The 27967-nt window shown below is 47.0% G+C and overlaps 1 protein-coding gene across 2 annotated transcripts in view; it reads left to right on the forward strand.

The window, feature by feature from the left end:
• The window catches only part of PCDH19 (protocadherin 19), a 64551-nt gene that overhangs the window by 11013 nt on the left and 25571 nt on the right, over positions 1-27967 (forward strand). The window contains exons 3-4 of one of the 2 annotated variants that reach the window (XM_063423252.1): positions 21971-22029; positions 25481-25653. In XM_063423252.1, the coding sequence (XP_063279322.1) occupies positions 21971-22029; positions 25481-25653 (232 nt within the window). The remainder of the gene's footprint in view (positions 1-21970; positions 22030-25480; positions 25654-27967) is intronic. The other variant, XM_063423254.1, reaches the window with a different exon arrangement.

Below are 27967 nucleotides of genomic sequence, written 5' to 3' on the forward strand. Positions count from 1 at the left end.
GAGATAAATATGCCAGCTCCCATTCATGTTTAACCACACCACGCTCCCTGGGTCTTAGGCAAGCCCTCAGTTCAGTACTCTTTGGCTTTTCCTAAGATCATCAAATCATTTAGGTTGGAAAAGGCACGTAAAACTGAATTCTCCTAAGAGGTGAACATTGCCAAGTTCCCCAGTAAAAAACCACATATTTCGTATTGATGATTTGGGGCTGCCACCCTGCCATCCTGGCAGCTCTTTGGGCTTTCCAAGGGTTTTCTAGCCCGTGGTAGGGTCCTGGTCAGTAGGGACCAAAAGGGTTTGCTCTAAGGGTCCATGGAGGATTCAGGCTGGTGTGGCAGTAGCTGCTTGTATTTAGCAGCAAGAACTGGGTGCTCCCTTGGGTATGATCATATTGCTGTATATTACATCCTGTATGTTATATCTTGTATTTGTGATATCCTACATGGAATCACAGAATTATTTAAGTTGGAGAAAACCTCTAAGATCATCTAAAACCTCTAAGGTTGAGACATTAACCTAACACTACCATGTTCACACTTGTATCCCTATGCATACAAAAAGTGTGTATGGAATTATTACATATTGCACCTAATTATGTGAGTATATAATATGTCATATAATCAGATACATCTCATTTGTTTTTATGCTACTGCTCTGGGTTTTATGGTTCACTTTTACTGGAAGTGGAGAGACTCCTCTTGTTTTCATGGAATCATAGAATGGTTTGGGTTGGTAAGTTTCTTAAATATTTCCTCTTGGAAAATTTGAATTTCTGATGCATATTTCTAATGCATAACTTGTGAAGTCTATAAAAAAGGCTTTTGCAACTATATTTAAGTGGCAGATAAGATTTTTCTCTTAAATTGGGAAAGATTTCTAGTAAGTTTTTTTTAAATTTTCATCAGAAGGATAGTCTTGCATGGTACTTTATGGGCTTTCTGACAGCAGTATCCAAGTGAATTTGTGCTGTATCGAGTGATTTGAACTCTGTGGTTTCTCCGTCTTATTTCCTTTACATATAGCACATGCTTGTGCAGAGGCATCACTGAGGCCAAGAGCAGTAGCCTTTGAATAACCTTGTGTGCATCTGCTTGGCTGGGTGGAAGAGCTGTATTTTCCAGCTGCCATTTCCTGAAGTCCCTCCTGAGGGCTTTGAGCCAGAGAAGCTCCTCAGCCAGGTGCCCTTCCACGTCCTTGGGCTCCTGCCCTCATTGACTGTGCCCTGCTCAGGTCTCTCCTGAATTCCCATCAGTCGGCAAGGGCAGAGCCATTGTGCCCTGCCTGCTTCCATCCCCAGGCTCTGCCTGCAGGCTGTCCAGGAATGAGCCCTCTCCTCTCTCCCGACCTCTTGCCCGCTCTGGCAGCAGCTTTGCTCCTGTGTAGGGGCTTAGATGGGTGGCACCCCCAGCCCTGCCCACTCCCCCTCTCCTTCCAGGCTGGTTGTGGGGCTGGCGTGGCCTTGCTTCAATAAATTATTCAATATTGTTCCCAGTAGGGGCTATAGTTGAGTTCCAATCATTTTCTGTTAATTAAAATACAGGATGGTCTTATTTGTAGCATAAATAGTTGTAGTCTGTGTACTTATAAGTGTAATTATAATTCAAATTAGAGCGTGCTCTGAATTGGCGATGGATGGGGTGCTCTGCAGGCAGCACTGCCCTGGCAGGGCTGTGTTGGGGCTTGGGGCACTCCACAGTTCCAGTCCCCACTGTCCCCAGGAGAGCATCACCCAGGGCTCAGCAAAGGGACACTGAGGCTATTGGCAGCTCCCAGTTTCACTGTTTCTGCTGGGGCAGAGCTTGTCCATGGCACCTGCTGGAGGGTTTGCTGGAGAAGACAGCGCAACATCACTGCTTCAGTGTCTCCCTCTAGTTCCTTGTCTAAATTTGGAGGCATGTAATGGCTGATGTCAGCTGGACAAGTGATTAGTGCTGAGCCTTGCAGTGTCTCCCTGTTTAGCATGGAATTACAGTGAGTTCTCCAAGTCTGGTGAAGGCTGGAGCACAGCTGATGTTGCAGCAGGCAGGTGTGTGACAGGTGTTGCACTTCCTACACCCTCTGATGGAAACTCTAAGCACCCACAGGTAACGCCAGCACTGCTCCACCTGACACCCAGGACAGACAGGTCAGTGAGATAAACCATGTAAGTCAAAGGGTTTTGGAGCTCTGTAGATGAGGTCCTCATCTCAACACCCTGTTGAGATCTGGGTGTGAATCCTTCACGTTTCTCACAGGGATCTGGAGCTTGTTGGATTATACCATCGTTTGTAATGGCAGGTGTATGCCACAGGGCAGGTTTTAAAATTCCCATGTTGGTGGATTGCATTAACCCATCCTAAGTCAGGTATGTAAAATTCCATTAAGCGAAACCCCTCTGGCATTTTCTCACCCGTGCTCGAGTTCTGCAGGCTATGCTAATGCAGTGTGTTTGCTCATCTATTAGAGGGATGATGGTTTTAAAATAATAACATTTATCTTTGGCAGCAGACCTACAATAGTGCACACCGAGTACAATTTTGTGAAAGGCTCTGCAGATGTTGCCTCATTCAATCTAGGTCAAAAAGAGTGCTTAGAATCAAAAAGGTTAGAAAGAGATCAAATAATTCGGTGGTTTTATTGCTGAATAATGTACTTGGAAAATATCATTCACCGTTATTAGACTAAGTGAGTACAGAAAACATTGGACTCAATAGTCATTTCTCAATATTGGCTGATTTTACTGTTTTTATAATGTAGCTAAATTCCCTGTTATTGATTCTAGCATCGATTATCGATCTGGAAATGTAAATGTAAGTGATGGTGGGAGCAGACGGAAGTTGGACGGTTAGGGAATTAGGCTTCCCCCTCCCTGCAGTGCCTGGTGGTGGGCAGCACATGCTGCGGCAGACTGATGCTGGTTTTAGGGAGCTGTCAGGGTTTTGGGAGCTGTTTTCACATGTGAAGATGAAAAAACAGGAAAACACCCATTATGTGTGTTCTTTTCCATGGCTGAGAGCTTATGTAAACTTGCTGAGACAAACCCAGATGGGCTGGGACGCTGGCACCAGGATGGGGCTCGGAGCCCGCGCCTGCGCCTCTGTCACCTGCTCCCTCCTGGACTTTTCATATTCAGATTCACATCTGGATGCTCTGGCAGGGACCCAGCTTAGGTGACGTTCAGCAAGCAGATCCTCACGGCTGCTAGCTGGTGTACAGCACCCGAACCTGTCTGCCCTGTGGAACACTTCTCACGCGTTTGTGAGCGGTTCCTCTGCCTCCTTGTTCAGCCCCCAGAGTGGCTGTGTGAAGAGGCAATACCACACTTGGGCTGAGAGCTCTCTCTGTAGGACAACTAATTATGGGGATGGGGTCAGTGAGAGGGCAAAGTTGTGTCCCTTCTGGGCTCTGTGTCCCGTGGTGAGCCCCTGGACCAGAGCTGGCAGCGTCATCGCTGCGGGAGCCACGGGCTCCTGCTAGGCTGGGGCTTGCTCAGCCACGCCATTGGGTTCCTTTGTTTGGAAAAAAAACCCAGATGAATTTTGTAATATGTTCATCTCTTGTTCTCTGCACTTAGTTGTTGTCAGCATTAATATGCCATTAACACATGCTCATTAGGAGGAGAATGATTGTACCCTGCAGAGTATGGGGGAAACCTTCATTAGGCACTAACATATTGAACTGAGCTGCAAACTTCACTTGGGAAAACTGGGGAGTGTTCTGCCTGGCATTAGGTTTCCCTAATTTCTCCTTTTGGTCTGATAAAAACACCTCATCTTTTGGCATGTACTTCTGGCTACAAATGGGGAGGATGTGCAGGAGAGCCTGGGCTGAGCCAGGGTCCAGCTCTGAGATCCTTTTGGGACCTCAAATCCATCCTTCCCCAGATCTAAGATTTCCTCATCAGTGCTTATTTTGCCATGCAGAGAGGACACACGCCCATGCCTCCCCTCCAAGGGCTCCGTTGGCCCTTCAGCCTTAATGAGATGAATCCTTCACTGGGAGCTGGAGACGCTCGGGGAACAGATCTGTTGAGAAAGGAGGTGTCATTTCTACATCCTCACTTCTCACACTATAACGACGTTTTAAGCGTTCATCTGGCCTTGCTGCCTCCAGTCTGAAGCCATAACCTGCCATGTGTGACAGGGCAATTGCTCGCCCTGGTAATGATTACAGCGGAGCCCGGCGTTGTTCCCTTGTTTGCTCGGCGCGTGGCAGCTCGAGGCACGTGCATGGTGCTCTCTTAAAGTCAATCAATAAGAATAATTGCGAGTTCAGGTGGGAGTGAGGGAGGAGGGGGCTGGAGCTGACAAATATTTGTCGATTAAGGCCCTGTTTATGTGCAGATGCCTCTGTGATAGGTAACCAGGGATGGACAGTGAGGACCATATGTGGTATTTAATCAGAATTTATTCTAAATGGAGTGATTTCGTAGATTTCCACAGAGCTGGCAGCTGTCCTCTGTATTAGAAGTGAACGTCCTGGCTCCGTCCTTGCCTTACTGCCCTCTGCCCTGGAGTTTTGCAGGATTTTTCAGCGTGGACGCAATGTGGTTGCATCCTGTCTTGCCTCTGTGTAGGTATAGCCAGAGGGAAAATCCACAGTTTTCACCAATAAACCTCAGCAATGCTAAAATGAGATTTGACTGGCCTTCATGATGATGGTTTATTGTCATGAAGGTAGATGAGAGATTAGCCCAGTCAGGAGCACAGGCAGGTCCTGGAGAAGATGGCTCCTTCTGCAGCCAGCAGCAGCCTCAGGAGGAGTGGTGCTGCACTGAGCAGTGCCTGCTGCCTGCAGGACAGTCCCTGGTTGCAGGGTGTGCTGGGGCTGCAGCTCTTTGTGGAGAGACCCAGACTGCAAGTTGGAGGGCTTCTTCCTGCAAAGGTGAAGACAGAGAGGGCTGGGACCGTCCAGCCGAAGCTCACATTGCCTTTGTTGATCTAACCCCCGTTTTGTCTTTGATCCTAAACTTAATGCAAGCATGCCAAAACCAGACAGGTGATCCATGATTGTCTCTCCTTGACAGGAAGGGAAGTGAGGTGGTGAGGTGAGATACCAGCGTGTGACAGGTCAGGCTTGGAAGCTTTTTGGTGTCTGCCAGTGCCTCTTAGAGGACCATCTCCTGTGGTGGCCAGCTGGCCACTGCAGTGGTTGAGGAGGTGGCTTGGTGGCTGTCCTAGCTCAACCCAACTCATGGCTATTTCTCCTCCAAGCTCCCTGATGTCTCCCCCTCATCCTGCCACGCTGTCTGCAGACAGAGCAGCCACAGGCTCCCATTTAGTCACAGCTCTCCATGTTGGAGATGTGGCTGTGTCCATTTGCTGGATGCTGCATGACTCATGTAATCACCATGCGAAATGCAGCATTCATAAACTGTTTAGTGTGACCTTTTGTACAGTAGCACTAATTATTATTATCACAGAAGCCCAGTAAACTAGACTAGTAATTATCAGGGATTTATTTGGATGGACAGCTAAGCTATTCTTGGCAAGTTAGTCAAAGCAGTTGTCATGACAGCCACACAAACGTGTCTTATGAATTGGGTTAATTAGGGTAATTAATAACTGTTGTTTTGCCCTTTTTAACAAGGTATTGCTGAGACGCTATCAAAAAATAGCAATTGTACCTAGCAGAAATAGTCTTCTTTTAGCAGCAACCTTCACATCACAAAATAAAAGTAGTAAATACCTGTTGGGTTGTTGTTTCACAAAGAAATGTGCCATCCGACCTTGTCTTTGAGGAAAAGCAGGGAGTTAGAAGGTCTGCTGTAATTTTTCTGCTGTGCTTCCCCTCCTGGGCTGTATTACCAAGAGATGGATCACCATCCTTACTGATATTATCACTATTTATTGTAATGCTGTGCTGCACTGAGCCGTTGTCACGAAGAGGTCTCTGCCATGCCTGGCCCCGTACGAGTGGTGAGGGCAGTGCCAAGGTGCTCCTGTCAGTCGGAGCAGGCTCCACAAGGACTAAAAGCCAATTTTAAAGTTGTGACCATAAATCATAGCCGTTTTGCTGATGCATCGTCACCATCGTCATCAGGACAGCAGGTGCCAAACCGCCGCGTCCTTGCTCAGCGGAGCATCTGCTTCTTTTGAAAGGAGGGTTTTGCTGAATAAATGGATTTGGTTTTCATGGAATCATAGAAGATCCTGGGTTGAAAGAGACCCACAAGGATCATGGAATCCAACCCTAGCTATCTCCGGAAACAAAACCATGACTGTTGTAGTTGTTGCTGATATTGAGTAATGGTGGTAGCTAAAGGTCTTAATAACCAAATAGCATAAAAAAGCCTCAGAAGGAAAAAAATCCCACATCTTCTTGATCTCAGGGAGCACCCTGGGCACCCTTGGTGGCCTTGTAGTGGGTTGCAGCCTGTGGTAGTGATGGTCCTGTCCCTCAGCAGTGGACTGGGTGCTTTCCAGCACTGAGCACTGTCTCCCTAAGGACTGCAAGATTTGGTGCTGATTATTAAAAATGACCCAAGATTATGGATGCAACTGAGGAATATTATGTAAGCCTTAGAAAAATGACCTGAATACATGAGTGAAGGCTTTGGCTGGTTCTCCAGCTGCACTGAGCTCTGTCTATTTATATCACCTCTAGGCTTTCGAAGCCCTCTTTTAACTAAAGCTCATTTAATAACGCATGTCTTTTAAAAAGAAAATAATAATAATAATAATTTTAAAAAGAGGAATAAAAAAAGAAAGAAGGAAGGGGGAAAAAAACCCTAAAGAAAAACACCTCTATGGAGAAGGTAGGGTTTTAATGAAGAAATATTTTATACTATTCTCCTACAACCTTAGGGCTAATAGCCTGGAACTGGTACTTTGGCTCCTTAAAAAGCCCAACAAGACAAGCCAATTACGGCCTCTGAAACATTTTTATTTTTAGTTCCTTGTAATAGCAATTTATCCTCGGCTATGGTACATTAACTGGAAGGAACAAGAAGTAGTAAGGTTTTGGCATCTTTGTAATAACCAACGGGCTGTGTTTACCAGGCTGTTAATAATGTGGGGTGGCTGTGGGCAGGGGAGAGGGCAGTGTGGGGATGGAAAAGGGCATCCAGCTAGTGCCAGACTGAGATCTCGTAATCTGGTGAGCACTTTACTGTCATTCATTTCCCTACAGTTTGTTCTGGGAGAACACAGGCTCCTGTTAGCTTGAATTCCTCAGTTTCTGCTGCCCCAGAGCTGGTAGCATGGCTCAGAGGGGAGGAAGGGCTGTGCAAAGGGTGCTGGTGTGTCCCCAAGGATGCTGGAGCTGGTGGCAACTTTGGGAGGCAGTGGGTTCTGAGCTGAGCAAAGACAGGCTTCACATCCACTTCCCATGCAGGGTGAGACAGTGATGGCAGTGGGAGGAAGGCCAGTCCTGCTCAGATTTGTTGCCAGTCTCATGGCTGCAGGGTAATTTTGTGGGCTGGAGAGCTGCGTTTTCCTGCCCAAGCAGGGGAAAAAATAAAATAGGGGAAAACTGGATTTGATAAAGAGTTTTGTTGTGAGCAAAATCCCCTCGAGGCTCTGAGTGGGAGCAGCCTGAGGCTATCCTGATTGCAAGCCTTCCCATGCAATTCCGGATAAATAATGTGAATGATAACACCATGAGTATGCAGGACAGCGTTTGTCTTGGTTTGATTATCTGCTAGTGTGCGGGGATTTGAGCTGAAGCCAGGCAGGAGCTGCTGTTGCAGAGGTTCCTCTCCAGAGCTGGGTCTGGATGCCTGTGACCGTGTGTGCCAGGGGCATGCGTGGGACCAGATCTGGCCTCTGGTGAAGCTGTGGGAGAAAGATGACTCTGGGGTATGTAGGTTGTGAAGCTCCATCTGCTTGCCCAAAAATCAGAAGAAATGGGGTTTGCACTGGAAAATGGGGCAGGACCAAGGTCCCTGTGCCCCCTGTCTGCCCCAGGGCTTGTGCATGCTTGGGGGTGCAGCCCAGGCATCCCATAGCTCTGATGTGCCGAGCTGGCAGCAACATCTCACGCCTTCCCTATTTTTAACTCAGCGGCAATGATTTTTGGTTTTTGGTTTTTCTTTTTCCTTTTTTTTCCCTTCTTCTTTTCGCAGAGAGAAATCTGTGATTTCTCCTGTTCCCTACAAAACACATTGGTCTGACCTGCCACTCCAGAAGGTGAATGACAGGGAGTTTTATTTAGCCCTAGATGGGAACATACAAAAAAAGATTCTTCTGTTATGTTTGTTTTCGTTCCTAATGGCAGGAGGCAGGGAAAGGACAGTTCTGAAAGGTTTTTTAACAAATCTCTAAGTCATGCCCCATCACCTTGGGCCTGCTGATTAGATCCAGATTGTTTCTCGCAATAGTCAGGGAGGGGTGTAGTCTGTGCTGGGAGCTGCATGTGTGGATCCATTACACATCTGAAAGTCCCAGGTGTAGGTAATGGGAAAACCCTCCTCTGTTGGGTTTATTGGCTGTTATCTCCCTGCAGGGAGTTTTCCTTGGCATATCGAGGCAGGAGCCCTGTGCAGAAAGCTCAGGGGCAAGCTCAGCCCCCTACCCATCAGTGGGCACATGGGAGGGAGGCATTGCCCCTGCTGCCCCCAAATCCTTCCTGTCCCAGCCGGGGTGAAGCATTGGGTGGCTGCCAGAGCATCACTGGCTGCTCTTGGTCCATGTGAGAACATGGGAGGGAGGCATTGCCCCTGCTGCCCCCAAATCCTTCCTGTCCCAGCCAGGGGTGAAGCATTGGGTGGCTGCCAGAGCATCCTGGCTGCTCTTGGTCCGTGTGAGAACGTGTTTGTATGTTCCTCCCTAGAAAGTCTCCCCCAGTTTTGGGTCAGAATTTTGCTTTCCAATAGATTTTGAGGAATGGTGTTAAGCAGGTATCTGCTGTGATGGTTCCAGTGGAGGGACCCCTGTGCTATGTTCCCCAAAAGGCTTTGGTGTTATAGATACCATGTGAATGTAAGGCAGGTGTTTTAGGATTGCATTTTTTCCCTTCATAACCATACTGTAGATTTCTGATCTGCTGACAAATCCAACCGGGTGACACACTTTGTGGCTTTGTGGGGTGTAATTTTGCCTTTGTTGTGTGTTGCTGGTCCTGGATTCAATCTGAGCTTTTAATCCTATACCTTTTTTTTCAAAATCACATCTCAGCAGCAACTTTTCTCTTGCCCTCCCATCCATTTTCAAACAAAAAATGACAAAGCTTGTATTTACTTGGGGAAGGGAAAGGAGTTCAGGGTGGATTAGTGGGATGCTTGCACTGTAATGCAGTCTGGCTTGATACTGCCGCTTAGTCTGATGAGAGGAGTGATGCTAAAGGATGAACTCTCCCAGTGATTTCTCTGCAATGCTTTTTATTTCATCAAGAGAAAATGGAGGCTGGACTCAGTTCCTTCAGTGTTTAATAATGTCCATCATAACGAAATGCCCTTTATTTAAGCCACAGTAATAATTAGAGGCTTGGTGGTGTTAAGTAGCCATAGAGTCTGGCTCTGAGGAATGCTCATTGTACCTCATTAAATTGGGAATTACTCCTTAAAAGGCCAGAAATAAATATTCTGTTTATATTTCGGGGATAGTAAATCTAAATGGATGCTGTGTTTGCACATCCTCGTCTCTGCTCGTTCCTGCTGAAGTGAGCAAGGCACTGCTCCAGTAGGCTTAGGCAGCAATCAGTGTCTGCAAAACAGCCTAACCCCAAACCCAACCCTGGTTTCATTGATCAAGTGCAGGAAAATGATCTGCTGTATTACATCTAATTATAAAACATCGATATCAGATGCTAAATGCACTTACTTTTTCAGAGACTCTGCGTTGGTTGTTCACAGTTTGCAGTCTCCAGTATGAGAAGCTCTGTCAGTGAGCTGGGTGTGGGGAGAGGGCTGCAGAGGGAGATGCCAGAGGTCAGATCCTTTCAGCTCTTCCAGGTGACTGGCTCTTAAATACTCTTTAAGAGCTGAATTGCTTCATGTTTTCCTTCTGTCTTGCCTGGGGCTGTTGGCAGTTAGAAATGCATCCTCCGGTCCTCTGCCTGCCTTGTGCTCCAGTGCCCATGGAGTGGCTGGAGCTACTGATGGACACCAGTGGCCAGATGGGTTCTTTCCAAAGGGGCTGACCTTCAGGGGTCTCAGAGCTACTGCACAGCTTGGCTGTGGGGGACAGGGTGGTGTGTTCCTTGGTGTGACCTGGGCGTCTCTCCCTGCACTGTGTCTGTCAGCATTTGCTGATTTTCCCCCATGGTGGAAGCCCCAGCAGCTATTTGGGTGGAGTTTGCACTGGTGTTTAACCCAAAGCCTCGGGCTGCTGCTGCCCTCAGACCTCTGACACCCACCATGCCAGGAGGTGCCAGTATGAGAGTCAGGACTGGGAAACAGGGGTGTGTTTGGCATCTCCCAGGCCGTGCGCACTGTGGATGCTGCAGGTCAGCGCCAGAGCAGAGCTGGTGGCGAGCAGGGAGAGAGGAGCAGAGCTCCTTGAGTGGGTCAGGCACTGCACCTGGGCACGGCTCCTGGCCCCTGACCCATGCTCTGAGGCAGCCTTGTCCTGTCAGGGCCAGTAGCACTGGGCTAATTACCTACCGTCACACACAATGGGGGAAAATCTCTCCTGGCATCCTTTGTGATGCATGCCCAGCCCTGAGCTGGATCTGATGAGTCTCCTGCCCATGTGCAGAGGGAGACCAGCCGTGTTGCTGGCTGTGAGGGCAGCAGCATCAGCCTGGCTGTTCCTGTCAGGCCGTGGGGCTCGATCCCAGTGTTCCATGGGGTTTCCTACTGTGCCTGCTTCTGGTGGGAAGAGGTCTCAGACCGCTTCCTTATTTCCCATGGGCTAAATAAGCAGCTTGTTAAATGATTATGACTTTCCCTCTTTGCTGATGTGTACTTCTTTTGATCTGGTCCCTACTTTGAAATTTTCACTGTTTCCCAAGTGCAGCTGGAGCATTCTTATTTAATTTGCACGAGTTCTGTATCACCACAATATAATTCAAACCATAAGAATTAAATGCTGGTGAGGTCTCCTAACAGGCAGCATCAGTTCTATTGCAGATGCTGGAGCCTGTGATTGAGTGGCTTATGGAGAACAGGACTGAGGATACAGAAGGACCAAAAGAAGCGGTCCTACCCTTCCCACCAGGGAGGCCCAGTGGATTTTTGGGAACAATTTTCCCTTTTTGTGGTCCCCAGTGATGCCTGCAGCACAGAGGGAAAGGCAGGAGACTGGTGCTCCAGGTGGAGATGTGCAGCTTGATGCAAAGGATGAGGAGCCGTCACATGTTTCTGGAGGATTTTGTGAAACCCAAAAGGAGAGATGCACATTGCAGCCTTGGAGAAAGGTCCACTTTGCTTTTTAATAATAAAGGGTGACATGCAAGCTTTATTAACAAGGCATGTAGGGGAAAAAAAGGCTCAAGGGATAACCCTGAAAAAGTGGTGCTAAATGTGTCATTTTTATGAAGCTGGTTTTGTGAAGAGTCCCTACATGCTTTGGCAGGAGGCTGCAGCAGGTTTACAATAATTTGTGGAAAGATAGGAATGTTTTCACCCTGAAGTGAGAAGAAGGGCAAATAACGCCTGCATTGAGATGCTTTAGAGCCATCTTCTGAGGCAGAGGCTGGCAGATGGATGGATACCTGTCACTTCAGGTTGGGAGAGATGGGCCCAGCTCCAAACAACCGTGGACTTTGCTGGGGGATGATGTGTGGACTGAGGAACCAAACTCTTGATCAAGAGCCTGTATCCACAAGCAGTGCAGAAAGCTGGATTTTCACCTCTGTGGAGTTTGGTTTGAAAAATATCCCACGTTTGAAATTGCTGAAAAGTGGGAAGAGTGATGAAGAACTTGATGCCAGGCATCTGCCCTGAGGCAAGCAGGCTGCAGGGACATGACTGTGCTGATCCCAGCCTGCTGGCATGGTCCAGGACGCATCCCTCCCACCCTGGGGACTGACCCCAGCCAGCCTCCTCTGTTTCTCCAGCAGCCACAGTGCTGGCCGTGCCCGGAGTTGCTGCAGCCCGCTGACCTTTCTGCTGGCACTTGCATTAGCGCCTCCTAAACTGCCTTTGAATCCGCCAGGGTTTATTTCTGTTTCTAAGGCGGAGAGTGAGCAGTCGTTAGAGCAGTATGCCCTGTTGCTAACAGACCTTTTGCTGTCGGGGAAGTCACCCCATCGATATCCAGGTCAAGAAGAGTTGTACTGACATTTGTACATCTATTTTTTTTAATTTAATGGAATTGGCAGTCCTCAACCAAAAGCAACCGCTAGGGGAAAAAAAAAAAAAAAGTTTAATATTTCCCTCTTGATTGCTCCATTCGGAGTGTGTCTGTTGTTATATTTATATTTGTGTTGCTAAGGCAGTGGTTAAAAGCGTTTTTCAAATTAGGCACTGGTAAGCTGTATGCCAAGCCGGGCCTATCTTTGATGGCATTGACACCAACACATCTGCATCTGGAAAGTAAATCCCAAGCCTGGAGGACAGCAGGATTGCTCTCCTCCGAGGGAAATGCAGACTGAGGCCACAGACTTTATGCAAGGTGTTATTCAGCGTTTCCCAGTGTCTGGAATGTATTGTTTATTCATGACACAGAGGCTGTGGGGCTGATCATGACAAGTGTGAGCATCCTTTCTTCAGTTACAAAGAGCAGCAGATAAGAGTTGGCAGCATGTGTGGGAGGTCTCGCTGTGTCTGGCTCTGAACATGGAATGGAGAGGCTGGACTTGGGGCTGGGCTCCCCTTTGATTTCTACAGGAGTGATGCTGATTAGTGAGAAAGTGACAGTTCATTTGCTTTTGCCAAAATAATGAAGAAGATGAGGGCCAGCCTCTCAGTGATGCACTTGATGAAGAGCACACTTTCATCGGTGCCAGCCAGCCTTACCTTTTCCCTCTTTTTTGTGCTTTGACTTTGTTCTTTGGGTCTCATTAAGAGAGGGAGTGGATCCTTTCCCAATTAAAATGTTGACATGTTGAAGATGCTCTCCTTTCCCATCATTTTGCCTCTGTTTGTAAGTGGTTGCACCTTGCAGGATGAGCTAGAATTAAATCAAGTGAACTTTGATTGAATAATGCAAGCTGTAAAGCAGCCCTTCTCCATGAAAAATCTCATTTCTTTTATTTTTCTGTTTTGATCCCCTAGTCTGCATGGAGATAACCTTGACGGATAATCCCATGGCTAAGTGAAGAAACTGGGCTGGAGGGAATGTGCTAGTGCAGGAATGATGGGCAGCCCACCCTTGCGCCAGTGTAGGCAGCACAGGCAGCTCTCACCTCTGAGTGTGCAGACGCCAGCAAGAGATTTCCCGTCCTTCTGGCCATGTCACTCCTTGTTTTGTCTGAAATCTGGAAGTAATTATCATTACTTGTGCTGTGTCCAGTGGTGGGGGAATTCCAAGCCTGGGAATGGATGCTGTGTCCAACCCCTCAGGAGCCCTCTTGTTCCGTGTGGATGTAAGGGTTTCATCTGGGGCGTGGTGCAGAGCATCCTGAGGAGGGGGGACACATGGAGCAGGGAATAGACAGGAAGGATGTTACTCCTGTCCATTGAACATAAATCATGGGGAATTTGCTCATCAGTGAATGAGTTGAGCCAGGATATGGTCTTTGTTTTTGGTTTGAAATCAATAGCAAAGCTCCCAGTGATGTTGGTCCGAGGGGAATTTACTGCCAGGTCTGTATCTGGGCTGTGGCAGTTCGACGGCAGCATGTGTGGTGTCTCCTCAGTCTGTGGGATTTTGGTGGCAGTGGTCAGTCTTTCCTTGTGGATGACATTGGGTATTCCTTGGCCCCTGAGGCCTTGGTGATGCAGTGTCCATGTTCTGAGTGTTTTAAAGCTTTTCAATGTACCTGTATCTGTTGAAGTTTACTGTCTGCATCCTCTCACCCAGGTGTTCCTGTCACGAGCCAAAGGATGGTCGTGATGGTTCGTTTTGATTTCAGAGTGCAAAAAGAGGCAGTGATAACTTAATTCAAGTGAAATCAATTGTATCTTTATTGATACACACAGTTATGCGATAGAAAAGAAGGGGAAAGAAGAGAGGGAGAGAGAGAGGGAGAGAAAGGGGGGTAAAGAAAGGGTATAGCTACCAACTGACAGACGGGGGTCCTCGTGACGCCGATGCCAACAGACCACCTTCGCAGTCTCCGTGGCACGTAGGTCAATAGAGCCGTCGTCCGCTGGGGAGGCCTCAAAGTGTGAGTCGCAGGGGGAAGCTTTTATAGTCATTGCAGAAGCAGGGGGCACCCGGCCAATGCACAATGCAGGCAGAAGTGGGGGGCACCTGGCCAGCGTGGGGGGAGCACCCAAGAGTCATTGTGAGGAGCCCCGTTGCTCTGGGAATCAGGTGCAACCATTCAGATCAGGCAGGTTTGGGGCAAGCAGGTCTGGGCTCTGCAGCAGGTACAGCACAGTCAGTCAAAGCAAACACGGCCTCTGCAAACACGGCCCAGGAACCGTGACAGTGTCCATTGTTCATGCACGGGTCCCTGAGGAGGGCGTCTTGGTCCAGTGGGTGCAGCTGCAGGGAGAAGCTTGGATCTCTCCTGTGCTGTGGCCCAGGGTCCAGGGGGGGTCTCAGCCTCTGACAGTCGTGAGGCAGAAATGAGGGATTTTCGGACCGACTCTTACACCACCCCGTGACTCACGACTGGTCGGCAGGGGAGCTCCATCAGTCGCGTTCGTTGCGTTGTTCTGAAGTCTTCAGGACTCATTGTCAGTGTCAGTGGTATACCCCGGAAAATAGAGTCGAGAGAAAGAGAGAGGGGAAAAAGGAAATATAGAAGGAAAAAGGAAAAACAAGAGACATCATAATGATTAATATTGATTGTTAATATCTCAAAACAAATCATTATGACAAAACAAATCCAATGACATTAAAATTTCAAAACAAATAATTGTTGTTGATTAATAAAACTCTTCATGATGATAAATGATTCACAAAATCAAATAATCAAGACAAAATCTTAACAATATTGATTAAAATAATATTATTAATTAAACTATTTTCCAATATTCAAAGCAAAAAGTCTTAAAACAATTTTTAAGAGGATTATAGTGGTGTTAATTAAAACAATTTTCAATCAAGGCAAAAAAATTATTGTAAAACAATTTTCATGTAGCATAAACAAATTTAAAAATGATTAACACAAATCACAAGAATCAAAATACATAATTTTCTTAAAATATATGTATTACTTAGGCAAAATCCATTTCACAGTCCGCAGCTATGGCCTACTTGTAAAGTTTGTCTTGTGTCAACATCTCTAAGTATATCTATTGTTTCTAAGTAAAGAATGAGATTGCTGCAAAACAAAAGCCAATCAAAATAAAGTTAAAAGAACAACGATGGGATGACATAATTTGTTATCAAGGTCTTGGTTTTATCTAAAATTTCACTTAGATCCTGATGGAGCAACAATTACTTTACCAAAGTGAGGTTCATCCCAATCAGAGTAGGCCGTAGCTTGTGGATCAGTGTGTAATTAGATTGTAAAAGCTGGTAAGAAGTAACTGGAGCTGAAAAAGAAAAATCATAAGCTGTAATTTTAGTAAAGTTACAAGCACAAAAGTTCGAATGATTTTTGGTTTCTAGTATAACATTTTCTACAGTTACAACATCACAAGCAGTCCTAAAGCATACACATCCATTGCCTACATATAAAAGCACTGTTTCAGGAGTCTCGTTAGGATAAACTTTAAAATGACAAATATTTTGTTCTATGTCTAAACAAATGTAATTTTATTACTTTCACAAATAAAGCCTTGTTGTTCTCGGACTATGCAGGATTCTAAGTTAACAGTTTGCCATTTTTTATCGATTTGACGGGCCCACTCCCTATACTGGAAAAGATAGAGAATAGCTCCATCATGTTTTAATCTTAACACAATAATAGGGAATATCAAATGTATCAAAGCATTACATATGGTCAATACAAAAGCTGTGGCTGTGTTTATAAAAGAGTCATAAATAAAATTCACTAAGTTCAACTAGAATTGAAAATCTCTTTTGAAATCATTGGCATTGTTCCAAATTACTTTCCAAATTTCAGTAGAAAAAGCTGCCATCTTTTATAATTGAGGCAGCCACTAACTGCATCCACTACTGAGACTGGAGGCAGCTAAGAGCTAAAAGATTGTTTTGCGATCAATTATCAATTTATAATCATTCACATTTACCAGTTCTCAGTTTGATAATATGTTTGATAATGGCCACTGAGTCGTTCCCAAAGCCAATAAGGACGACTGTAAAAGATGTTGTCAAATTCTTAATTGTAACAACCAATTTATTAACGAATATTTCTAAATCAATACTGTTTAAAATTCTTAATTTTGTTCCTATAACACAAATAATGTTTAAAATATCACCAGTTTTATCATGGTTTTATGTGGTCTTTATGTCCATCGGAGTTCTCCTGTGAAAAGTAAACACAACAGAATCTGCCTTCAAAGGCAGAAAAGTTAGTATGAAGGAATTATCCAGGGTGTGTTTATGCTTGGAACTGCCGGGCAAAAAGCAGTGATTTTGGAACATTTGTTAGCCTCCCATCCATAACAGGTATGAGAAGCCCATTTGATCTTTTCACGTTTTGCCCAATCTGGGACAATTTCTGCAGAAAAGTGAGACTGCTTGGGGCAAAAGGGAGGGGCTGTTCCAGTGACTGAGGCAGGTTTGTCTGGGTTACCATCCAAGTTCATTGTCAGATTTTTTACAGCTCCAAATGAGGCTCCTTCGGCCACCCCGTCAGGTGGGGGGGTTGCATATGGAGAAGGGCCTCTCAGGACAACAGGTTGTTGTACTGACAATCCTGAAAAAGCAAAACACCATTCCATGTGGAAAGGTTCTGTAGGATAAGTAGGACCAAGTGTTTGGTGGGCGGTTGCCTCAAAAATTAACAATTTTAAAGCCTCATGATGAGAATCACCCCATTCCCAAATTTTTCCTTTTCTCAGCAGGCTGTAAAGGGTTCTGGCAATTATAGAAAAATCAGGGATGTGTTTTCTGCAAAGCACTAGTAATTCTGAAACTTGTTGCAGTTCCTTCGTAGATTCTGGCATTTTAATTTGATTGAAGGAGGTTATCAAATGCGTATCATGCTTCTTTTCCATCAAATTCCCAGAAATTTTACTTTCAGGGGAAATTTGTAGATCAAAGCTTTCAAAGTTGGAGATTATTTTCTGTTGAGGATCTTCCATTTCTATTTCATCCCTACCCACAAAAATATCATTGATGCATTGGTAAACAGCTACATTGTCAGCTATGGGTATTTTTTCTAACTCTTGGGCCAAAGCAGGGTGGGCATGGGTGGGTGAATGTTGGTTCCCTTGAGAAGGAAGGCTTTGCTTTGGCTCGTTGCCTGGGTGCTGAGAGGGGGAGGGTGGGGGGGGTTGGATTGTTAGACTGTTTCTGGGCTCACTGCCCAGATTCTCAGAAGAAAGGTGTGTAATTTGCTGTGACTTTTTAGGGAGGGGTTGCCCTGGCAAATTTGGGTTTTGTTTGGGGACCCCTTTTTTAATATCTAATAGCAACAAGTGTTGGCGGCTAGTGATCTGTTTACTTTTCTCTGGTTTTTCACTACTAAGAGTTTTAACATAGTTGGTCACTTCTACTGCAATTTCACTTAATACATAGACATTACGATCACCAGCAGGTGAATTAGATTGAGGGGCTGGGGGCTGGGAGGGGGTAGGATAAGGACTGAAACCACGATCTGTAGATCCGGTTGGTTCACTTGGGTTTCCGAGGGATCTGTCTAGCTTTTCTACAGAACTTAAAACAATTGCTATAGGTTTAAGTAATTCCAAAGGCTTTTGAATTAAAGGAATCATAATTTCAGGCTTTACAGGCAATTGCATTGGAGAGTCATCATGTATCATTTGCAGGCAGGCAGCTTTGTGAATGTTTTCCATGGGCTGTTCGGGAGTACCAATTAAAGTTAAATGGTTTCCCTTTTCCAAGGGGTTATACCCCTCTGCCCAGTAAGATGAGCATTGAATCAGGGACCACGAGTTATGTTTGTCTCTTACTGTTAAGAAAACTCCACGTCCCCAGTACCCACTAGCTTCTTGTTCTGTCAATTTAATTTGATCTCCACCACCGAGAGAAACTCGGGAAACATGTCCTGTCTCTGATTCATGAGGGAACCGCGAGTACTCTCCTTTTAGCTTAGATAATTCAGTGGTGGTGTCTGGGATTTCTTTAGTGATTATTTGTGGGTCTGAATTTTCATCAATATAGTTGCATTCTGTTTTAACTAGAGGTGTTGTGTTAGGGCAGCAGTGTTCCTCACAATTTTTTACTAACACTAATTCTTTCTGGGGGTAAATCTGATAAATGTGAGGAGTTTCTTTTTCTTCTGCCTTTTTTGGGAAGTCAGCATTCTCTAAATTTTTAGAATATTCATCTCCCAAGGCAGTCCGTAGCAAATTATTTTCATCTCGCAGCAAATGATTTTCATTTTGCAAAATTTCAACTAAATTTTGAAGGGAGTCTATTATTGCATTTTCTTCACTTCTTCGCTTAAAGCGAGTTTCTACAGCTGCGGTAAGGCAGGCTCCCAGAACTGAGCACAGTATGGTTTTATTTTTGCCCAGTTTAAATTTTGTTTCATGTTGTAAAGAACATACTTTATCAACCACACTTTCCAAATTAGACCAGTTATTATTAGCCCAAAATTCCACCTCTGGAGAGGGTCTGGCATTGTGTTTAGCTAGCAGAGCATAAAATTCAGTTTTATGTATAAAATCATTAGTCATTTTGTAAAGGGGATCAGAAAACCACTACAGGGAGGTAATGCTTGGTTGTACACACACACAGCTACGCTGCGTCTCCCCTCTTTCCCTGGGGTGGGTGAAGGGACAAAATCTGTCTGCTGAGGCACTGTTTAGTTACATCAAGGTGTCCCTTCTCTCAACAAGACAGTTCACACACAAAAAACAGTTTCTCTTTTTGCACTAGGAGATCTTTTGTGAAATCCTGAAGACAGATACACCTCAATAGAGTATAGGGATGCTTTTCACCTAGGTGTCTACAGTGTGTGAAGAATCAGAAAAGCCCCCCTTGCTTTCTAGCTTCGTTCACCGAAGTGACGGGCTAGGTGCGGCTGAGGCAAATCTTCCTCTTCCTAGTACAGACTATAGACAACCTGCAACCCCTCTGTCAATCAGGATCCTGTCCGTGACGCCAATTTAATGTCACGAGCCAAAGGATGGTCGTGATGGTTCGTTTTGATTTCAGAGTGCAAAAAGAGGCAGTGATAACTTAATTCAAGTGAAATCAATTGTATCTTTATTGATACACACAGTTATGCGATAGAAAAGAAGGGGAAAGAAGAGAGGGAGAGAGAGAGGGAGAGAAAGGGGGGTAAAGAAAGGGTATAGCTACCAACTGACAGACGGGGGTCCTCGTGACGCCGATGCCAACAGACCACCTTCGCAGTCTCCGTGGCACGTAGGTCAATAGAGCCGTCGTCCGCTGGGGAGGCCTCAAAGTGTGAGTCGCAGGGGGAAGCTTTTATAGTCATTGCAGAAGCAGGGGGCACCCGGCCAATGCACAATGCAGGCAGAAGTGGGGGGCACCTGGCCAGCGTGGGGGGAGCACCCAAGAGTCATTGTGAGGAGCCCCGTTGCTCTGGGAATCAGGTGCAACCATTCAGATCAGGCAGGTTTGGGGCAAGCAGGTCTGGGCTCTGCAGCAGGTACAGCACAGTCAGTCAAAGCAAACACGGCCTCTGCAAACACGGCCCAGGAACCGTGACAGTGTCCATTGTTCATGCACGGGTCCCTGAGGAGGGCGTCTTGGTCCAGTGGGTGCAGCTGCAGGGAGAAGCTTGGATCTCTCCTGTGCTGTGGCCCAGGGTCCAGGGGGGGTCTCAGCCTCTGACAGTCGTGAGGCAGAAATGAGGGATTTTCGGACCGACTCTTACAGTTCCTCTCCTGGTTTTCCCAGGACTGAACTGTGCACACATAGGGATGGAGGTGATGGAGGCAGTGGTGGGTGCAGAGGATCTCCCTGCTGCTGGGCATGGTGGTGGGGCTGGGGATGCACGGATAGAGCCAGCTGAGGCTCTGGGCTTGTGGGACCTGTTCCCACATCTGCCAGTGCCCGGTGATAGAGGGGGCTCCCCACTCTGTAAGGAGTGTGCCAAAACTGGCTCCCACCTCTTCTGCCCTCCATTGCTTGGCTGCTCTCAGCTCATTTGTAGGGCTGGGGTCTGCTGTGAGGCTGCCTGGGGAAAATGCTGTGGGGTAGCATCCACGCCCTACGGATGGCAGCACCGGGACTCTTGGACGAAGACAGGGTCAGGTATTTTCTGTGGTATTTAGGTTCCTGGGTATCATAGTCTTTGAAAACACGTGTGTCTGTTTGCTCCTGAGTTCTAAGCATCAAAGTCATCCGGCAGGACCACGGATGCAGGAACTGCAGGGACCAGTAGTTTGTGCAGTAAATCTCCAGCGTGACTCTCCAGCAGTAATTACTGTGTGAAAGTAATAACCGAGCTGTGCTGAGTGCTAGGCCAACTCCCCCGGCTCGCTGCTCCTCGCATGTTTCTCTCTGGGAGGTTCCTGTTTGGTAAATTAGATATTGTGCTGTGTTTCAGAAAAGGTTACACTTAACCAACGCTGCTTCTGCTTTATTATCTTGGCAGAGCCGTGTAGCCTCTGCTGGGGTACGATTGGATTTCACATTCGGCTCTGCTGCAGTGGCCCCACTCCCTGCATCCTGCCATTGTGATTACGTTAGCAGCAGACTCTGCTTTCCTTTATTTATTGAGACATTAAAGATGCATGCATTTATTTTTACCATGTTCATAATTGCCATAAAAACAGGCCATAGCATCCCAGAGCGGCTCTTTGGGAAGGAGAACAGCCACAGGGCTGGGGCAAGGAGGAGCATGGCAGAGAGAAAGCAGGACAGAGCTGTGGGGCAGGTGGATGTGCCCATTTCTGTCCTGGGAGGATGCTGCTGTTCTTGAGGAAGAGGAGCAGAACAAAGACTGCTCCTTCTGCTGCTCAGAAGGCAAGGAGCATCCCCAGGGCCAGGGGTGCTGCTGGTGGGAGCCCAGTTGGGATCCCTGCAGGTTTGGGGGGACTTTGGGTGGATGGACAGGTGGACTGGAGTGCCCAACTTGTACAAGATCCTGCATCCTCAGCAGTCCCTGAAGTGCTGGGAGGATCCTGGCCAGGCTGTGCAGATCCCACCATGTTCCACCACTGTGGTTCACCATGCATCTCCCATCATATCCTACCATGCACCTGCCACTGCATCCCACCACACAGCTTCCACCACATGGGAGCCCCCTCATGGCTCCACCATGGTCTCATGGCTTTCCCCCTGCTCTGTCCCCTACCTTCTCGTTGGTTTTTTTGGTTCTCGCCTTCTGCCAGCACCAGAACCCTCAGGGCTGTGTAATACAAGGTTAAAAGATGGCGTTTCAAGTGCAGAATGAGTGGGTTTTGCTTGCACATAACTCCTTTGACTTTCTTCCTCTTCTTTTACTCCCCTCCGACTTTTAAGCATGTCATCCATTGTCTGCTTTTTTATTAATAACAGATCCCTCTGTCTCTGCAAATGAAATGATGTAAAACAAAGAAAAGTGCCCGCATTAAATTCTCTGGCAGGGGATTACCTTGCTGGCATTTACATATCTGTGCAATAAATATTTTAACATGTTAATTATACACTAATACGAAAAATACCTTTTGAACTTTCAGTCAAATTGACACACAGAGAACTAAGTCCATCAGGGAATTAAAAGCAATTAGTTTTGTAACAGAGCATAGTCACATTGTTTCTTCTCTGCAAATTGTTCTGTGGTCACCAGACAGCCCTTTTTTATTGGTGGAAGTTGGTGGAAAGACCGACAGGTACTGGAGTTTTCCATGCCTGTCTCTCTCCTGCTGGCAGGAGCCTGTGCCATGCTGGGATGCTCCTTCCCTCCCGCAGGGTTTCATCCTGGCCCTGCAAACCTGATTCTTCCCAGTCATGGAGAAATCAGACTTATAACCATCTCTGTTTTCTTTTCCTCCTTCCAGACTGAAAACTACTCCTTTGATTCCAACTACGTGAACAGCAGAGCTCATTTAATAAAAAGGTATGTAGGCTTGCTTGAAGGGCTTGGCTTTGCCCAGCCAAACCCCAAGGGTTTAATGTTCTTTCATACTGCGTTATATACTACTTTCTTATTTTAATATGCAAAACTTTTCAGGAGCAATAACTTGATTTTAAAACAGTACTTACTTCCCATTAAGTCCCATTGCTCATGGTTTGCAATAAAGGAAATTTTTTTTTCCTTCTCTTTGGCTTCTTCAAGCTGGGAAGGTGCAGTAAGTGAGGTAGAGTGCTGTTACCCTGACAACTTTCAAATTCTGAGAGTTTATTCCATTTGAATGCACAGGAATAAAAGGATAGATTTGGGTGGTGAGATCTCCCTGTTGTGTGAGGCGGGGAAAATTAAAAAAAAACCAAGATGTTTGGGGGCAGGTAATTGGGTTGGATGCAGCTCCTGGTTCTAGCTCCCTGTTTTAGTTTTAATACCAAGGCAAGCAGCGCTTTGCTAGGCTGATTTTTTTCCATGTGTAAAAAGAAACAATCAGTTCAGCTGCAGCCTGGCAGTTACCCTTGGGGAAATGGAACCCTTTGGGTGAAATAGTGCTGTCCTCAGAGCCCAGCAGTGATGAGGGAGTGTATCTGGGAGTTTCACACTGGGGTTACCCAGCTGAACCCCGCTGGGCTGTGTTCACCCAGAGGTGAGCATCGCCCCAGGGGCAGGAGGCCGGGGTTGGCTCTGCCTCCGGGGAAGGGCACTAACACAGCACGATCAATACTCCTCGCCAGGAGCTGCAGGGCTGCAGAGCCAGCTCCCCCACAGGATGGGGCGCAGGGTGGGGCTAGCAGCTCCTTGCCCACCTCCCTCCTCTCCCCAGGGCCTGGCTAAGATGTGTGGGGAGCAAGCCATGGCCGTGCCTGTGCCTGTGCCCAGCGCGGCTGTGCTCTGTGACTCTGCAGAAGCCATCACTGAACCAAGGGTTTTACAGAGAGCAGAAGCCAGCCCTGAACTGTTGAGATCTGATCTGAGCAGTAAAAATATCCAATTATCTGCCTGGCTGAGATCCCGTTTGTTTACATCTTAAAAACCTGAGCAGTAAGGGAGCTGCGAGTGCATTGTTTAAGCCGGTGGGTTCAGCTGTCGAAGGGCAGGTGTATTTGCCTGTGTGGCTCGTGGTGTTTAACGATGCTAATGTGACTGTGAGAGTTGGCTGGCCTGTGCCACGCTGCTCCTCGCCAGAGAGTCTTCAGGCACACTGAAAAAAAACCCAAATCTATTAATCTTTCCTCGTTCACACCTAAGATAAAGGCAAACAGCGCTCCCGCCTGCCGCAGCGGGCTCACTCCGAGGCTGTATTGTTTGGGAAATGCTGCTGCCGCCGATTCCCCCAGACCTGCCCATCCTTTAGAGAAGTGTCAGCCACGGAAGCATGTCGTGTGGCTGCTGCATTATGGTCTGGCTCACCGTGGGGAAGATAAATGCCTTGTAACATGGGTTGCCTGCGCATTACGAACAGCAGCTCTGTGTAGGACAGCGGTTCCCCTTGCTTTCTACCTTTGTCTTGTATCTTAAGTACAACGGGTGCCAGGAATGCTGTGCAGACATCTGAGAACAAAAAATATTTTCTGTAACATACTGTGGCATCATTTTCATCCTTTGCCTTTATGAAGAAGTTGTAGCTCTGCTATCTTTGGTGAGTGAATCTTCTCAAATCCAGTACTTAATTAATCTATTTGTACTTTTCCTGTGTTGTCTGCCTGCCTCTCACTCATCTACACGCACACAAATGAATTGTAGATTTGTAGTGCTTTCTTAACTTAAAAATCTTTGATGTCACCTGGAATCAAAGTCAGTGGCTTTAATAGGGACATCTTTATTTAAAAGGTAATGTTTGAAGGTTTACCAATTTATATGTATTTCAGAGCTCCCCCTTCGTGTGCTTTTGCAGAGCATCAGATGGTAGGTGGTCTGCTTGGTTTCCGTGGAGACACAAAAGGGCTTTTCAAAGTAATGAAAATCTCCAGCTCTTTGGGGCTTTGAGGCCCAGGCCGCATCTTTCACTGACGTTTCACGCCAAATCAGCCAGTGAGAAAGTTTGGAGAAGTGGGTGCAGGTGGATGCTCCCAATCAGAGCAGTTTTCCCATGCCAAGGCTGGATGTGGAAGGAGCACAGGGTGGGTGTCCCCAGGGACACCTTGATGCCTGTGCCACCTGGACCAGGTGCGTCTCAAGGTGCCCCTGCTGCTCACAGCAACCCATGTCCTGGGGCGTGGCCCCTCTCAGGGTGTTGGGGTCCCAAATGCAGCCAGAAATGCAGCTCTTCATAGAATCACAGAATGCTTTGGGTCGAAAGAGGCCTTAAAGGTCACCCAGTGCCACCCCTGCCATGGACAGGGACACTTCCACTATCCCAGGTTGCTCCAAACCCTGTCCAACCTGGCCTTAGACACTTTCAGGGATCCAGGGGCAGCCACAGCTTCTCTGAGCACCCTGTGCCAGGGCCTCACCACTCTCACAGGGAAGAATTTCTTTCAGATATCTAAATCTCATCTCTCTTCTTCCAGTTTAAAACCATTCCTCCTTGTCCTATCACTATCTGCCTGTGTAAAAAGTCACTCTCCCTCTTTTTCGTATGTCCTATCACTATTGGCCCATGTAAAAAGTTATTCCTTCTATAAGTCCCCTTTAGGAACTGGAAGGGCCTCTAAGATCGTCTCAGAACATTGTCCAGGATGAGCAACCACAGCTCTCTCAGCCTGTCTTCATAGGAGCTGCCCTTCTTCCATCCCTCTGGCCTGAGGGCTGTATTCCATGGGATGCTGGGGCTGTTCAGCCTTTGGGGAAATCTGGGAGCACCTCAGTCCTTGGTTATCCCAGCAATAGCTGTGCTTGCAGAGGCTGTCAAGGATGTTCGATACAATGTGTGTATCAGATTTCTTTAAAGCTGCATGAACTTGGACCCAGAATCACTGGTTTATTTTTAAAAATAAGAATGCATCATCATGATTAAAAGACATTCCCGCTTCCAGGAAGACTTTTGTTTTTAAGCTTTAAGTGATTAGGATCTGGCTTATAACCTAAAAAGTGGAGTTTAGATCTTGTGTAACTTCAATATGAGATAGTACAACTTGGCAGAGCCAAGTTGTAGAAACAGCTCATTTAACGTATATTTTTAAAATTTTATTTCAACTACTGCTTCACTCTGAGCTTTGGTAAGGACCCATGGCAGCCTGAGGGTACCCACAGGCTGACACCACACCCAGGGGCAGGAGCAGCCTGCAGGGTGCTGCAGGTTGGACGCTGTGTTTTGGGGGGCAGAGGTGGCAGTCAGGGAGAGTTCCCCCCACACTCCCTGCTCCAGCTCTCCCTCCCTGGGCAGTATCACGGGGTGCTGTGGAGGGTAGGGACCTCCCTTCCCCGCAGGTCTCGCTGCAGCGCCGTGGGGAGTTGGGGGCCACCTTGTCCCGCCCTGGAAGTGACAGCTGTGTTTCCCCAGCAGCTCCACGTTCAAGGACTTGGAGGGGAACAGTCTGAAGGACAGTGGCCATGAGGAGAGTGACCAGACGGACAGTGAGCATGACGTGCAGCGAGGCCTCTACTGCGACACGGCCGTCAACGATGTGCTGAACACCAGCGTCCCCTCCATGGGCTCCCAGGGCCCCGAGCAAGGTGAGCCATGCTGCGCCCTGGGGGCGTGCCCACTGCCCCCCACATGCCCCATCTGGTGGCTCTGGTGCTGCCCTGGTGGGTGTGCAGTGAGGATGCTTAGTGCTTGCTGGGGATAATGCCGTACATCGTCGGAGTGCTGGGTAGATCTAAATGAATCTTCATGCCATGCCTGTCAGGTAAGTGAGCAGTTGGGATTATCCTCTATTCACAGCAGAAAACCCAAGGCCCTGAGCATCTGCCTGACAGTGAGTGAGCGCTGGAGTTGGGATTAGGGCAGGAATTAGAGGCGCTGTGCCCGGGGCTGGTCCCTGCCCGCCTCCCCTCCGGAGCACCTGGGGTGTGTGCCCTTCCCCGTGTTCTGTCCCAGCTCAGTCTAGTCAACTTTACCAAAGGTCAGCAGAGCCCGTAGGCAATTAGTCAGGCATCCCACAAGGGATTAGCTCAGACCAGGGGGTGAGGTTTTGCATCTTTTTGCCTGCATAGGTGTCAGCTTTCAGCTCTTATTGTCCCCATGTGCAGGGATGAAGTCCTGCTCTGAAATCAGACTGGTATTAGCTAGAGGAAGGAAGTCAGAGGAGTTCAGCTGAGCCCAAGTGTCACTTGTACTTGGGCATGAATGTCGCTTTTAATGTCTGAGGGATGCAAATATCCTATGCAAACATCCTGTCTTTTTCAATTAAGAAGCCTGAGTGTGGTTTGGTGCTCCGGCGCGGGGGAGCCTCGGGGCACTTGGCTATATCTTGAGATAAGCTGTAGCTGAGGCTGAACTGGAAGCCCCACTGCTAAAAGACTTAAGGATATGAAAACAAAATGCTGTGATTATGAACTGGTCTTCAGCTGTTTAACTCAATTCATGGTAAACATCATTAAAAGCCTTTGTTGTGCTGTCATAAAAGAGTCAAACCGGGGAGAGAGAGTTCTTGCCATCTGTGCCACCGAGTGTGGGATTTTTCTGGAGAGAATCTGATCGCTGTATTAATTCTCGATAGAGTCTGTTAAATGGCCGTAGTTAACCCTCTAAGACTCCACGAGGAAGGGAACACAGAGGTCACCTACACATTCCACGCTGCCAGCCACACTAATTGGAGAGGGATGGCATCCGCAGCGATAATGTATTTCCAGACAACCCTACTGTGGCCAAAGATGAAAAAAATTAAACATTTATATAACTGTACAGTGGCAGTTTAATTCTCCACGGACCAGCACTGTGTCAGAGAATGCAGGCCGATAGCCATCATTTATTATTCTTCTATTACAAAGAAATGCTTTTTCATTTCGATCAGGAGAGGGTTTCCTAAGATGCATTTGTAGTAAGGGATGACTGTAGAAGCAAAAATGTTCATAATTGATTTCCATCCTAGTGAATGGTCTGAGCAACATCTGTTAATTTTTTGTCACATTTCTTCAGCAAAAAACCCAATCTCAATTGACTGCAGATAGGGTTTTACAGGGATTACATTTCTGATAAGTCTGCATGCTGGCTCTGATAACAATGCAAATAAGTTAAAGAGGCTGAGTTGGAGGCTGAGCTCATCAGAGGAGTCAGGTGGAAGTAAATATGGTTCTGTCCATTGTAGAATGAGCTCCTCACTGCGTGTAAAATGTAACCCAAAAATCAGGTGTATTTCCAGAAGGTGACTTCTGAAAGCAACCTGTCTGTCTCCCGGTCTTGCAGTGGCCAAGGGGCTTGGTGGTCCTTTGGCTGGTTTATTTTTTGGAGGAAAGCAGCATGCCAGTGCTGCACTGCCATCCAGCTGCACCTGCAAGCAGGTGTTCTGCAATCAGCTCTCTTGACCTGTGGGACCCCCACTGTCCTGTGTGGAAGAGCTCGGGGTAACCCTGTGAGGTTATCAGGGTGCTGGTGGAGCTATGAGAGGAGCAGCACAGGCAGGGAAGTGAGTGGTTACTGTCACAGAAGCTGAAAAAAAGGTTAAAGAAAGTGTTGCCTGAGCTGATTTGTCAAACAGGAATGGCAGAAAATAATCAGGAAAATCAAGATGCTGCGATGATGGTGATAACAGCGGTTCCCACACGATTAAAGCAATGTTTTTGGCTTGGTAATTGTTACCTGATTTTGGGGCAGAGTGGCAGGGTTGGGAGGAAACACAAGAAATTCATTGACAAGAATGTGCAGGACTGTTGGTTGACTACTGCTCCAAATACAGAATCCTTGTCTGAAGAGCAGCCTGGCAGTTCATGTACCTTTGCTTTGCTTTCACTTGTTGTCCCTGGCCAAACTGCATCTCATGTAATCCCAGATAAATGGGGTGGGGGAGTTGTTGTCAGAGTTTGCTCATCATTGATGGTAAGGATC

Source organism: Prinia subflava, chromosome Z, assembly GCF_021018805.1.
Source record: "Prinia subflava isolate CZ2003 ecotype Zambia chromosome Z, Cam_Psub_1.2, whole genome shotgun sequence".
Lineage (NCBI taxonomy): Eukaryota > Metazoa > Chordata > Aves > Passeriformes > Cisticolidae > Prinia > Prinia subflava.